This window comes from Corvus cornix, chromosome 8, assembly GCF_000738735.6.
Source record: "Corvus cornix cornix isolate S_Up_H32 chromosome 8, ASM73873v5, whole genome shotgun sequence".
Taxonomy (NCBI): Eukaryota; Metazoa; Chordata; class Aves; order Passeriformes; family Corvidae; genus Corvus; species Corvus cornix.
Window position 1 is genome coordinate 10284939 of NC_046338.1, and position 12483 is coordinate 10297421.

The 12483-nt window shown below is 46.9% G+C and overlaps 1 protein-coding gene across 1 annotated transcript in view; it reads right to left on the bottom strand.

Moving 5' to 3' along the window:
- Positions 1 to 12141, bottom strand: part of DMAP1 (DNA methyltransferase 1 associated protein 1) — a 31519-nt gene extending 19378 nt beyond the window's left edge. The window contains exons 1-7 of the mRNA XM_039555609.1: positions 12072 to 12141; positions 11545 to 11700; positions 8859 to 8950; positions 8265 to 8460; positions 3889 to 4047; positions 2563 to 2730; positions 1432 to 1617 (exon numbers count right to left, since the gene is read on the bottom strand). Of these exons, the coding sequence (XP_039411543.1) occupies positions 1432 to 1617; positions 2563 to 2730; positions 3889 to 4047; positions 8265 to 8460; positions 8859 to 8950; positions 11545 to 11646 (903 nt within the window). The 5' untranslated portion in view covers positions 11647 to 11700; positions 12072 to 12141. The remainder of the gene's footprint in view (positions 1 to 1431; positions 1618 to 2562; positions 2731 to 3888; positions 4048 to 8264; positions 8461 to 8858; positions 8951 to 11544; positions 11701 to 12071) is intronic.
- Positions 12142 to 12483: the final 342 nt, after the last annotated feature.

Genomic DNA, 12483 nt, shown 5'->3' on the forward strand with positions numbered 1-12483 from the left:
CAATAAGCAATTAAATGGGTTCTTTTGCCTCATGTGCCTGTACAGCCTGTACATGCTGTAAACGCTTCAACCTCAATTGACTCCTTGCTAAATGATTTTCCTTTGTTGAAATGATGCTGATGCAGCTCCCGATTCAAATTCTTAGTTAAAATGCAATTTTTTTTTTAACATTTCCCAGCTATAGTTGGTAATTGACTCCTAATGGACTCTGTCATGGTTGAAATGATGCTTGTGCAACAACAGAAGCTGCTTCTCTGCCTGCCCTGGTGTGCCTATGCACTACATGCCTGCAGACAGGCCCCGGCCAACACTTAGGGGTGGACTCCCTCATCTTGGCATCCTCAGCATCTTCCCAGCCCCATTCTCTAGCCCTCTTTTTTTCATTACCACCAATGACAAACTGCTGTCTTTATAGGGAGATATGCCAGCCATGGCTGAGCTTTCCCAGAACAACCCTTAAGGGAATGCAATGCACAGGGTGCCCAGTGATACTATACTCATCACATCGCAGGGACACACATGGGACACGACACACCAAAAGAGTGTTCGGAGGAAGTGGTGACCATTAGGCACACTTCAAGCAATAACTGTCTAGAATTCACCGCTTCTCCCCCCTCTCCGTACAGAACCTTTTGGAGAAAAAGGGCACATGTGCTCTCTGTTCACAAGGTGGAGGGACAGGAATTCCCAGAGACCCACTGGAAAAACATCTGAGATTTTTTTTTAACAGCCCTTTCCTACTGAAGGTGCTGAACCTACATCAGTCCATGCTGTCCTCCTCTTTCCAGAAAGGGAAATGGAGGTAGCATCAAATGTGAACTGAAACCTGTGTTCTGGGCTCCTTAGACTTCAGCTCAGCTCATGGAGAAATAGCAATGGTTCCCACAATACAAGTCCCACAGCAGGGCTGCTCTGATCACAGCTCAGGATCAGGAGAGGGGCATGTACTGAGCTTGGGGAGATGCTGCTGAGATCCAGGAGTTGGGGAGGAAAGGAAAACTTGGACTAGGAAAAGACGGCAGGTGAAAGACAATGGGTTTGTGGGCCAATCCTACAGCAGTAACAGAACACACTTGGAAGAAGCAGGGAGACAGATGCTTCTCCTTGCCATGATGCATGAATGGTTGGCATTATTTCATGCCTTTTCTCAGGGAGGGAAAGAGAAACAGGACTTAAAACAGCATTTTTCCAATGGGGGAGAGACAGAGAGCACACCAGTGGACTCTGACAATGGCTGCCTTACACCAATCTGCCTGCCAAAGATGCAAAGAAAAAACATCTGCCAGAAGGCAGCCAGCCATTACTCCCCCCCTACCCAAAAAGGGCCTGATCCCCATAGGACTGCTGCAGAAAACACATTACCCAGCCAGAGCATAAACAGGGGAAAGGGAAAATTTTAAAAAATAATTTAAAAAAGAGAGAAATGTTTACAGGCTTCTCTGTCTCCTTCTTCTGTGGCAGCTTCTTCTTGGGAGCCTTGCGCTCAGCACGCCTCTGCTCAGTGGTGGTGTCAGCAGCTGTGATAAGCTTCTGCAGGTCTTGGGTTCTCTTTTCTCTCTCTTTCTTCCTGGTTTCAATTTTGCGGAGCTCCTGGATGAGGTATTCTTCTTCTGCCACCTGCAGACCAGAGCACGTCAGGGCAGTCAGAGAGCAGAGGAGGCCTGGCAAGGCAAGGGGGCCATCTACCGATAACAGCTCTGCCCCGGGCCAGCCTGGGAATGACTTTATGCTCCTGCTTAACTTCTTGGATTTGTAGGGCAGATTACACTCCATAACCTTACCCTGTACCCGTGGCAATGCCACTCTACAATCCGGCAGGTACTGCATTACAACATTTATGATGCACCCTTCAACAATCCATAAATTACTAATCCCATCTTCCGGAGTCCAAAAGCACAGACAGAAAGGTAAAAAAGCCCAAATACACTGTAGTTGCAAATACAGTGTTGTGAAAAGCTGGCTCCCCTCCCCAGATATAGCATACAGAACCCAGAACAACTAGGCCTAGTACTGACACCTGTCAATGGGGGGAAGAAGTCCCATATGAACTTGTCCTTGGAGGGAATTAACTGAAAAGGATGCTTTCCCCCAGCCTATGGAGAACACAGTTTCTTAATCTCTAAACCCTAGGACCATTACATAGCTTCAACACAGAGGAGAACTAAGCATGCAGATTTAGTCTTTGATGTTTTCTGGAAAGATTTTTACTCTCAAATAAATAATTCTCTCTCCATGATACTCCAGTACTCGTAAAGACATTGACCAGAGAATTTGCTTCCATCAGAGGACTAATACAGTCAGTGTCACTGAGAAGGTCCTGGCAGTTACTGGAGACCATAACTCTGCTCATGTAGCCCTTTCTCCTGTATAGTCAGATTTCTCAGTTAGTGTCCTTTTAAACTCCTTAAAGGGACATTAACCCAACAAAAAAAGCTGTACTCAGTTGCTGCTCTTTTCTTGTCCAGCCCTTCTTAACCTTTCCCACCCTCTGGCCTGTATCACACACCTACTGACTCAACTTATCAATCTTTTGGAGCAGTGATGCTCTCTTCCCCAAGTTACCTGCTCTGGTGTCCTATTGTAAAGCCTTTCCAGTTGTTCCTTCCTTCGTCTCTCATGGCCAGCATCAAAGACTGGGATTTTCAGGTCTGTGCCCGGAGCCGCACGAATGTTTGCCAGCTTGGCACAAATGTGGTAATACCGTTCCTTCAGATCCTCTACTGACCTTTTCTGTGGAAGACATCACAGGAGGACAACATTATGGAAGAACCAAGCAAAACCTTGTGCAATAGCCACCTAAGGACCACTGGCTGAAGGATGTCACATCAAGTACAAGACAAGACACAGTGCTTGGGAGGAAGGTCAGCAGGGACCCTTGTAGGTGCCAGGGGAATGACAGGGAAGGAGGAGTTTCTCAGTGAGCTGCATGAATTAACTGTCATGGGTTCACAGCTACTGCTTTAAAAACACCCACCGAAAGATCCAACAATGCTGAGGGTTTAGAGACAATACAGCAGTGAAGCACCCCCAGCAGTGAAGATAAAAAGATGCAAGGAAAGTTGAGAGGAGAAAGTCTGCAAGCAGGAAACTTGCAACAAATGTGCAGGTCTCCAAGTTGCTCCAGACAATGGTCATTCAAGTCACAACCAAGAAGGTATCAGCTGCAACAATTCGCAGCCCATCATTTCATGAAGTCTGAGCTGTGTCCCATTAACCCCAGTACCAAAGATGTTTGGGCTGCTCAGCCGAGCATACTCTTGCTATTTTACTTTGCTACAGGCTCTTCGTGTGAGCATTTCAGAGGACAGCAAAAAGTTACAGGATTTGGATCTGTTCTGAGAAGCCACAACACTCCCTCTGTCACCAGGAGGCATGGAACCAGTATAGGAGATCTGCAATCATGACACCAGGGTTGCATTTTCAGACCACTGATGGTCCTCATTTCACAGCAGAGATGATGGAAACCTGCACCATGTCAGACCACAAGTCAGGAACAGTACCATGGAGAAGTCCCAACCCTCAGGGTTCATTGGCAGATCCTTCTCCAAGGGCCTAGACTGAAATCCAGAACACCTAGCCTGCTCAAATAAACAAACTCCCCAGCTGCTTGTTCTCCAAGGAACAACAAGCTGTTCTCCTGGCAGGTGCAAACCTTCTAACTTTCTAATAAAACACAACAGGGAATGAGAACAAGTCACAGTAGATTTAATTACAAACAAAGCAAGCAGCAATGCCTTGTGCTGGGAATTCAATATTGCTTGCTGTCAATAATTCATTATTTTCCCCTAATTAAGTTGATATAAAGGGTAATTTAGTCTTTCAAGTGCAGAAAGCCCTGCACATGCCATAGCAGCAGGTTGCTAGCAGCAACTTGACCCCAGGACTCACCTTGAACTGCTGGTGATCGTAGCGGTCGTGAATGACCACGAAGCGCAGATCAAAGCGCCGAGCCAGGTCAAAGAGATGGTCTGTCTCAGCTTTGGTCCACGCGTCATCGTGGAGATACATCTGGTACTCCTGCTCTGAGTAGACAGGAACCTGCACTGTCTATGGAGAGAAGAGAAAACCATGGTAGCTCTCCTGCAGCACTGCCCTCCTCACTGCCAAGATACCTGAGCCAAGAAAATGAGCACAGTACTGACAGGAGGGGGCTGCCAGGACCCTGAGCAATGAGTCCTGGTAGTAGGAAACATGATGAGCAGGCAGAGGACTTGATATGGAGCAATGTGTGATCCCAAGGCCATAACGTGACATTCAGGGAAGCTTACCAGGAACTGCCACCTAGGAGGCTGAAACCTATTTCAGGTGTCTGACACAGGCAGAGGTCAGCGACCCACATCCTGACTATGGATTTCAAAATTAGCAGGCTAACATGACAGTGAAACCAAGGTTCAGCCAGCCTCCCTGCATTCCTCCCATACAGCAAAACCAATATCTTGGCATAAACTGCTCTGACAGTTGACTCTTCACTTGGGTTGGGACATGCTCACTTGTACAGGAAGAACAGGAAAGGCAAGGAGCAGTAGTCCCCAGCCTTTAGCACACCTTCTGCTTTGATACTCAGACTACTTCTTTCATGTTTGGCGCAGACACTATCATGAAGATCTGAAAGACTGTACAACTGAAGGCCATAAACTTGGCAAACAACTTTGTCACTCCCTTCCTCATAGACCTTTTTCTCCAGCAGAACCACAGAGCCAAATGACAGTCCAACTCTGTGTCCCAGGTGCCTAAAAGGCCAAGCCCACAGTACTGTCCCCAGTCTGGAACTGCTCTGCAAGGGCTCTATCCAGAACACAAGTGTCACATGAGTACTAAAGAAACAGCAAAAATATTTACTATATTAGGGGAAATCCTAGCATGTGGTAAAGCAAAAGTGTAAATAAGCCTGTGCTTTCCTCCCTTATTCCCCCTCACTCCCTTCCTCCTGCAGCAAAGCTTTGCTTAGCCTGAGGAGGTCCTACCTTCACAAGAAAATTGTGTGCATTCAAGTAGCAGATGTGCTTCAACACCTCTGTGGTTTTGTGTCCTGTCACCAGGAAAGTCATCCTCATGAACTCCATACAGCTCGGAGGAGCATTTCTGAGCCTCCAAAAAACAGCCTCTTTAGGTCTACTGCCCTTCTTCCACCACTGAGACAGAAACTCAAAGGTGAAGCAGATCTCTTGGGGATGCACTGAACCTCAACCTTCAAGTACCACTTCCATATGAGAAGATGCAGCAGGGTCCTCTGCAGTGGATGGAAGGGAAGGTGGCAGACTCCTCATCAGACAAGAGAACGCAACAAGAGCAAGGACACTTCCAAAACACTTCCTCAGCTCCCACTCATGGCTGCTCAGGTGAGAACCACTGAGAAATGAGAAGGTAGGAAGAGATGGAAAGCTTGAGCCAACCACGGGCTGACTATACATTCAAATGCAACATAACCATGAAAAGGCAACTATGACCCCCAGAGAGGGATTTCCAGCAGAAATTGGCAGTGTTTCAATTGCACAACAAGAATACTGGCATGAATACCAACTACAACACTACTGATCCCTGGTCAGGAAAGATGCACTGAAATGGAAACAAGTAGAGAGAAGAGCATGAGTAATGGGGTGGAGAGCTTGTCTTCCCACAGCAGACTGGAAGAGAATGCAGCCTAGCAAAGGAAGTCTGAAAGAGAATCTGACTGCAGGCTTCAAGTCTGTTAGATGAAATGAAAGGAATACCCATGGGAAGAAAAGAACAACTGAAATAAGAACAAAGAAATTGACTTGCAAAAAAATGCCAATTTAACATGGAAAATTTAACCTGGAAATGAAATGGAGCAAAGACAGTCTAGAAGAGCTTCCCAAGGAAACACAGGGGCAGGAAAAGCCAAGTGCTTTTCAAAAGGAACTTGATCAATTTGTGAAAGGGACTGGATGGTGGCAGGACCTGAAAGAGCCAAGAGGAGGATTCAACAGCCCAGAAAACCTCTCTCAGTCCAACATTTCACACTATAAACTCACACAGTGATGAGTATTAAATTAGCTGAAACTGCTCAGGATCCTGGAGCCACAAGATAGTTCTATGAAAACATCAGCACAATGCCTAACAGAGGTAAAAATACAAATTGAACAGTAAAAATTATGAGGGAGATAGAGAAACAGAGCCCACATAAACCCACCATGCTCTCTTAAGTAGAACACTCACTCCTAGTCCACCCATTTCAAAAGAAAGGATATTTGAGAACAAGGGAGTGCACAGGAGGGCACGTCAAATTACAGAAAACACAGCACCCAGCAAGGACAATTTACTACATCATGTAACACAAGATCTCAGAGGGACTAAACCTCAAGCCAGCAGTTTGAAATGAGAAGAAAGCACCTTTGCACACCACACAAAATCAGCCTGAAGAACTCATTAGCATGGGTTATTCACATAGCAGCTTTCTGCCCTGAATGTACCTAGCAAGAATTATTAAACACAAATTTCAAGTTCAGAAATCCTTAAACCAAAGGCCACCAGAAGGCAGGAAAATATGTATTTGCCCCATTCTCATACACTTTCTCTAAGCCCTTGCTGATGGTAGCCAAAAGGCTGAGAGAGGGCTTTGCTCTAACACCAGCAAAGCTGCTTTTATACTCCTGTTTCACACCCTGAAACAAGGCTCAGTGTACACGGTGAAACCCAAGTTTACATTTTGGATCTCACAACAAAGAGGAGGGATTTGGACTGGAGGCTGGAAGCACAGAGAAAAGGAAAAGCAACTGAGCAGTGACCCAGGAGTTAAAGAGCTTGAGCAACCAACAGGACAGACTACACAGGAAAACAGGTTCATTCCAAGGGGAGGGAAAGATTCAGGCAGAGGTATCAAGTATGTGAGAAAAAACCCACAAAAGAGTCTGGAAAAGTAAAAAAAATTCCTCTGACACAGCAAATATCTGCAAAACTCTTCATCAGTGCCTTCAACTTTCTCAACTACAGCACCACAAGGATAACAACTTGCTCCTGATATTATGCAATTGGGCATTTGCAGATGGCAGAGGCCTGTACCACTAATCTAAAGGTTACAGCCTTGCTGAAGGCTCGTCTGTCTGTCAATTCACAGTACCTGATAAAGTTAAGGAAACAAGAATCATATAATTAAAACACCCATATGTGATGTGTGTCCCCCTCTGATAAACTCAGTTGAATTCAGCCAAAACCAGTTCCAGCAGTAGTCTTAGAGACAATTAGCCTCACAAAGTTTCACTCAGACAGCTAGGTAGGTGCTTCGACTAAGTGAGTCATACTTCAGACTTCCACCCCAGACATCAGAGAAGAGATACCACAGGAGGCTCTTACCAATGTCCCAGCTAGAGGAAAAGCATCAGTCAGAGCTTGAGCCTTCTAACATATAAGGTCAACCAACCACTTAACTCTGCAGGAAGCCAAGCTTTGTTAGAGCTGATGCTCTGTGGGTTACAAACTTAAAATATTGTATACGGTTACACACAAGCAGAGCTTTTGTGGAATCATGTTAGCACACGCTTTTTTTTCTCTTTCAGATTTGCATCATGAAGGGAGTTAAATTACATTATGGAAGCACCCTAACTCTGCTCCTTCCTAACTTTGGAGGTCCTGACTTTGAAGTATAAATCTTGATGTAGTTTTCTTTGTGCATACACATGAAAGGCCCAGCCACTCAAAGCAGATACATCTGGGACAAAAGACAGCAGGAGATTACAACAACACATTGTGACAATTTAATGTAAGACGCAAAGAACAGGGAACTGCACCACACTGATACCACAAGAGCAATTTCAGAGGGAACACAAAGTAATTCAGCATCTGTGCTGGAATCTGGCCAAGAGGTTGCAAGCCACCTTTCTGGCCATGAAGCTCAAGCGATTTTTTTCATACTGAGCAAAATAACAAGACTTATGACTTTTATGTGTTAGTCAGGATAGAATATCTTTTACTACCCTGAGCCTGTAATCAGGGGGAGAATGTTGGTCAAGAACAGAGATAGATATCATGAGTCCTCCTCACCAAACCAATGACTGCACACCTGAAACACAGGGGTCTCTAGCAAGCTCTGGCCACATACAAAGCCCACTTTGCCTGAATGATTTGGAGACACCAGTCCATGGTCACATGGCTGCAGGTCATGCTGCAATTTAAAATGCAATTACCAAATCTAACTCAGCCTTCACTTGTTGGAAGAATCCACTTCCTGTCTGGACAAGAAGAAACTGACTGAAGGGTATTTTCCAGCTACTATTTATATGCTGTTGTTCGAAAGTGCTCCCACTTACTTTATTGAACCTGGCAAAAGGGTAATCCTTCCCTTCCTCTGCTGCTCTCCTCCAATGGTAGAACATCGCCCCATCTTTCCTCGCTGGGTTGGTGAAAGGCATCCACTTCCAAGGCCGGACTTTCTTGGAGCCCAGTTTTGCTTTGACTGTTCGATAACCCTGAGTTGTATCACTTGGCAGCAGTGGAGGTGCATCCCTGTGGTGGAGAAAAGTGCTGGTGATGAGAAGCAAGGAGCAGCCCAAGACAAACCCAAAGAGATTTCAGGCTCAGAACTCTTTTTGCAGATATAAAAGCAGGTGTCATTCCCAGTTGAGATTAAGAAAGAACTGGATACAAAGGGTAAGAGCACTCATTTGTCTGCATTAGACTATTGTGCCTGTATCTGATTAATTTCTTACATCAAATAAACCCCTCAAATTTAGAAGGGAGAAAACAGACACTGTCCATGACTAAGAGAAGGGCACAAGCATGGGCCAAGCACAAAGGGGAATCAATCTAGGTAGTGAGACCACTCCTGGTTTCAAGAGGACGCTGCCCTGCTACCAAAAGCCCAGGCCACCCCACAACCTGCACAGATGACCACGTGCTCTTACTTTTTGTCAGAATAGAGAAGTGCATAAACTTCTCGGTGCATTCCTTCTGGCCTCTTAAACGTCAATGTCTCTGAAGACTTCTTGGATTTTTTCTGAAACAGAAGAATTGCATTTTAGATTCAGAAGTAGAAATGTCCGAGGGACAACTAAAACCGTATAACCTGGTGCCCTGTGATGGTTTTTACTTTTATCTGGTTTTAGACACCTTGAATTTCTCCAGGAAAATGCCTGTTCCTGGTGGAAGACACTGACAGACAAAATGTACCCACTTTCAGTGATAGGGCTCACCAGTACCCCCATTTGCTGTTGCTGATAAGACACTTAAATTCCAAGCTGAACATCTGGCTATAGATTGCACAGGCCGGTGCACTAAGTCTTTTCTTACTAGCCATTAATACCTCTCTGAGAGGTATTAATGCATTTAATTGATTCTCTCCTTTTTTGAGAAAATAGTAGGAAATGTCTTCCCAGTTTTTAAAAGGTTTTTGTCACTTTGTTCTGCAGCAGCTTCCGTTTTTACCAGCTGTGATCACACCCTTGCAGTAGCCCCCTGGAAAAACCACCAGTACCACCTACCAAAGTTCTCCAGCCCCACCTCCACTGTCCCATTTACACAGCAAACAATTTTTTGACAGTTTCTTCATAAGAGGAATTCAGTGTACACAACTCAATCTGGCCCCTAAACCCTTGTCAGAATTGATGGTTTCTAAGACACAGTCCAACTCATACCACATATACAAGTTTCTCAGTAATCAACTGTATCAGGTGATCAGCTTTGGATTCAGGTAGGTACAGTAACAGCCACACTAACAAGTTACACTTTATTTAAGAGGAAGAAGTTTACCGAGCATTTGGTCTAACTGTATTGTCTTTGTAACTACTAGCCCTGTCACTACTATTACACACTTTTTTACCATATCAATACCAAATTTTAAATCAGAATATTTTTCAGTAGTAAAACTAACACTGCATCATAAATTGTGTTAAATCCAGTTACCTTTATCAAGCAAATTCAAGATCCCACTGAAAAAAATAAGTCCCTGTCATCTTGGACGGCAACTACTTTCCATAAAACTTCATGACAGACACGCATTATATCAGCACCTTTTCATCCCTAATCAAACACCTTTCTCCTAGTGTGTCCATCAGTTTGCCCAGGAGCAATGTAAGGCCAACCAAGGCAGTTACCCACAGGTCACCGCACACCCTGTGTGAACACAGGCTTCTGGAATTCCCCCAAAGTTCCCAGATTTATTAAAAATTAATATCAGCAGGCCAGAGATCAGCTCAGCCAGCACTTTTAGGAGTTGAGAACAAATTACTTGGTCATGCTGATTTAAATGTTTTTATGCCTAGTAATTTTTATTTTAACATTCTCAGTCACTAATGGACTGGAAAGTACTTCATGGTTCTCTTGTGATTTCAAGACATCAATCTGTTTCTTTTCTAATTGAGAACAGATCTATTTCCTGAGCGAGTGCTGCACTGTTATTAGCAACTTTGCACTCTCCATGTGACAACAGCTTACACCTTTGGTTTGGCTTTGTTTCTGTACTTTGTAGAAATTCAGAATGGTTTGTTCAAGTGGCCTCCTGCACCCCTCCCAAAACTTTTCACTGCAAATTCCCTTCCTCCCTCTCCCCATTACAGTAAACTTGAGAAACCCATCTTAGTCTCTGCTCTGAAGAGACAGCCAGCCACCAGTACTCCTCTGGCTCTCTGCTGCCTATCACACATTTAAATCAAAGAACTCACAACTCCAAACACTCAGTGGCAACACTGCAGGCTGAATCCAGCCAACAAGCTGCTCACCAGACACTGTTCACCAACACAGCTGGTAACCGGGAATTTTAACATTTCAACCTTTAAATGACTCAAACTCACTGGTTTTCCATTATACCAATTACACCATATGCCCTAGCAAGGCAGTGAAACCACAGTGCTTCTCTTCAGAGACAAAGGTTTCAGTGGAAGCAAACAATGACAGCCAGGAAGTGCTTTTAGGGATGGGATAGTTGTCTATGTTTAGTTCTGTTTTGTTTTTTTCCCCAAATACACAGGCTTTACTTCAAATCAGACCATCTCTGTACCAGAGAGCTCCCTGGGCACATTTCAAAGCACCTCCACGTCTCGTAACTACTCCTAAGTTCACCTTCCCAACATCTTGTAAAACATGGGACCCCCACGACCTTCCCCAAATTTAAAATACAGAAAACAAGATACTGTAGCACATTACCACACAGAATGCAGCACATCATGTCACACATCCTTAACAGAGCTTACTAACTTGCAACATTCCCACAGGCAATGCATCCCAGCTGTCCCAATCCCCAGCCACACACCTTCCCCACACAGGTTGGAAGACTTCTGCCATTCAATCAAGTCAGACAATATTTTCTTTCTTCTAAAACAGGTATTTCTATCTGTTTGGAGGCTAGATAGCACCACACTTCACAAAATGAGAATTTTAGGAGACAGCTGAAAATGTCGTGGGGCCTGGACAGCTCAGCAGGACACCACTTACACAGCTCCAGCTTAAATCCCACACCAGATGCCACAGCACAGATAACTAAGAAGGTACACGCTTTATTCCATCTTTTCTTTCAATATTCCCCCCAAACACCACATGCAAGGTCAGCCAGTGCCTAGAAATCAGGCAGCAGCCCCTCAGGGCACTGCAGTTCACCTTATCCGAGTTGATGATGTCCTTTTTGTTGATGGTGCCCGTATTCTCTGACTCCACGCCTCCCAGCTCCAGGATGTCCCGTACATCTGCCCCCGTCGCCATGTCTCCGCCTGCCCTCTGGCCTTCTCTGCGCCGTCCTGACCGTCCCCTCCAGCTCTGGGAGGGCGGGAAACCGGGGGTCGGGGGTTAACTCCCGCGGGGGTATCCCGGACTCATACAAACAAGCGTAGGTGCGCGTGTTTACACATACACGCACGTATATCCGCACACACACACGCATATACATGCACACGCACACTCACACACTTATATCTACATAGACACACACCCCCTCGGCCGCCTCCCATCCCCCCGCCAGGCCCAACAACGGGGCCTTGCACCCGGCGGGTCCCGGGGGTTCCGCACGCCGCGCCCGCAGCCCGCAGCCCCGCGGGGGGTCCCGGGAGGCCCGCAGGAGGGCGTGCGGGACGCGGCGCTCCCCGCGCGGCCGCGGCCCGCCCCGCTCCGAGCGGGACCCGCGCACCCACCGGCGCCGGCTCCGCGGCCACCGGGACGTGCGGCGCATACGGCGGCCCGGGCAGCGTCGCTTCCGCTCCCGCCAAGAGGCGCCCGGAAGTGCCCGGAGCGCTTTGGGGGACGCACCACGCGGGGGTGAGCGCGAAGGATCACAGGTTCGAATCCCGTTCCAGGCAGGTCGTGGCCGCCTGCCCCGAGGCCGCCGGTGCCGCTTTCCCCGCGGCAGCGCCCGGACCTAGCCGGGTGCCGGCACCCTCCGCCCCGCTCAGGGCTCACAACGCGCTGGAGGCGCGGCTCGCTCCCGCGCCGGGAGGTGGCAGCACCGCCGCGCCCGAGCGGCGCTTCCGAGCCCGTCCTGCGGGGAGGGGGCGCCGCGAGTCCGCTGGTCGCTCCCACGCTCGCCCCCAGTTGCCGCGACCCCCG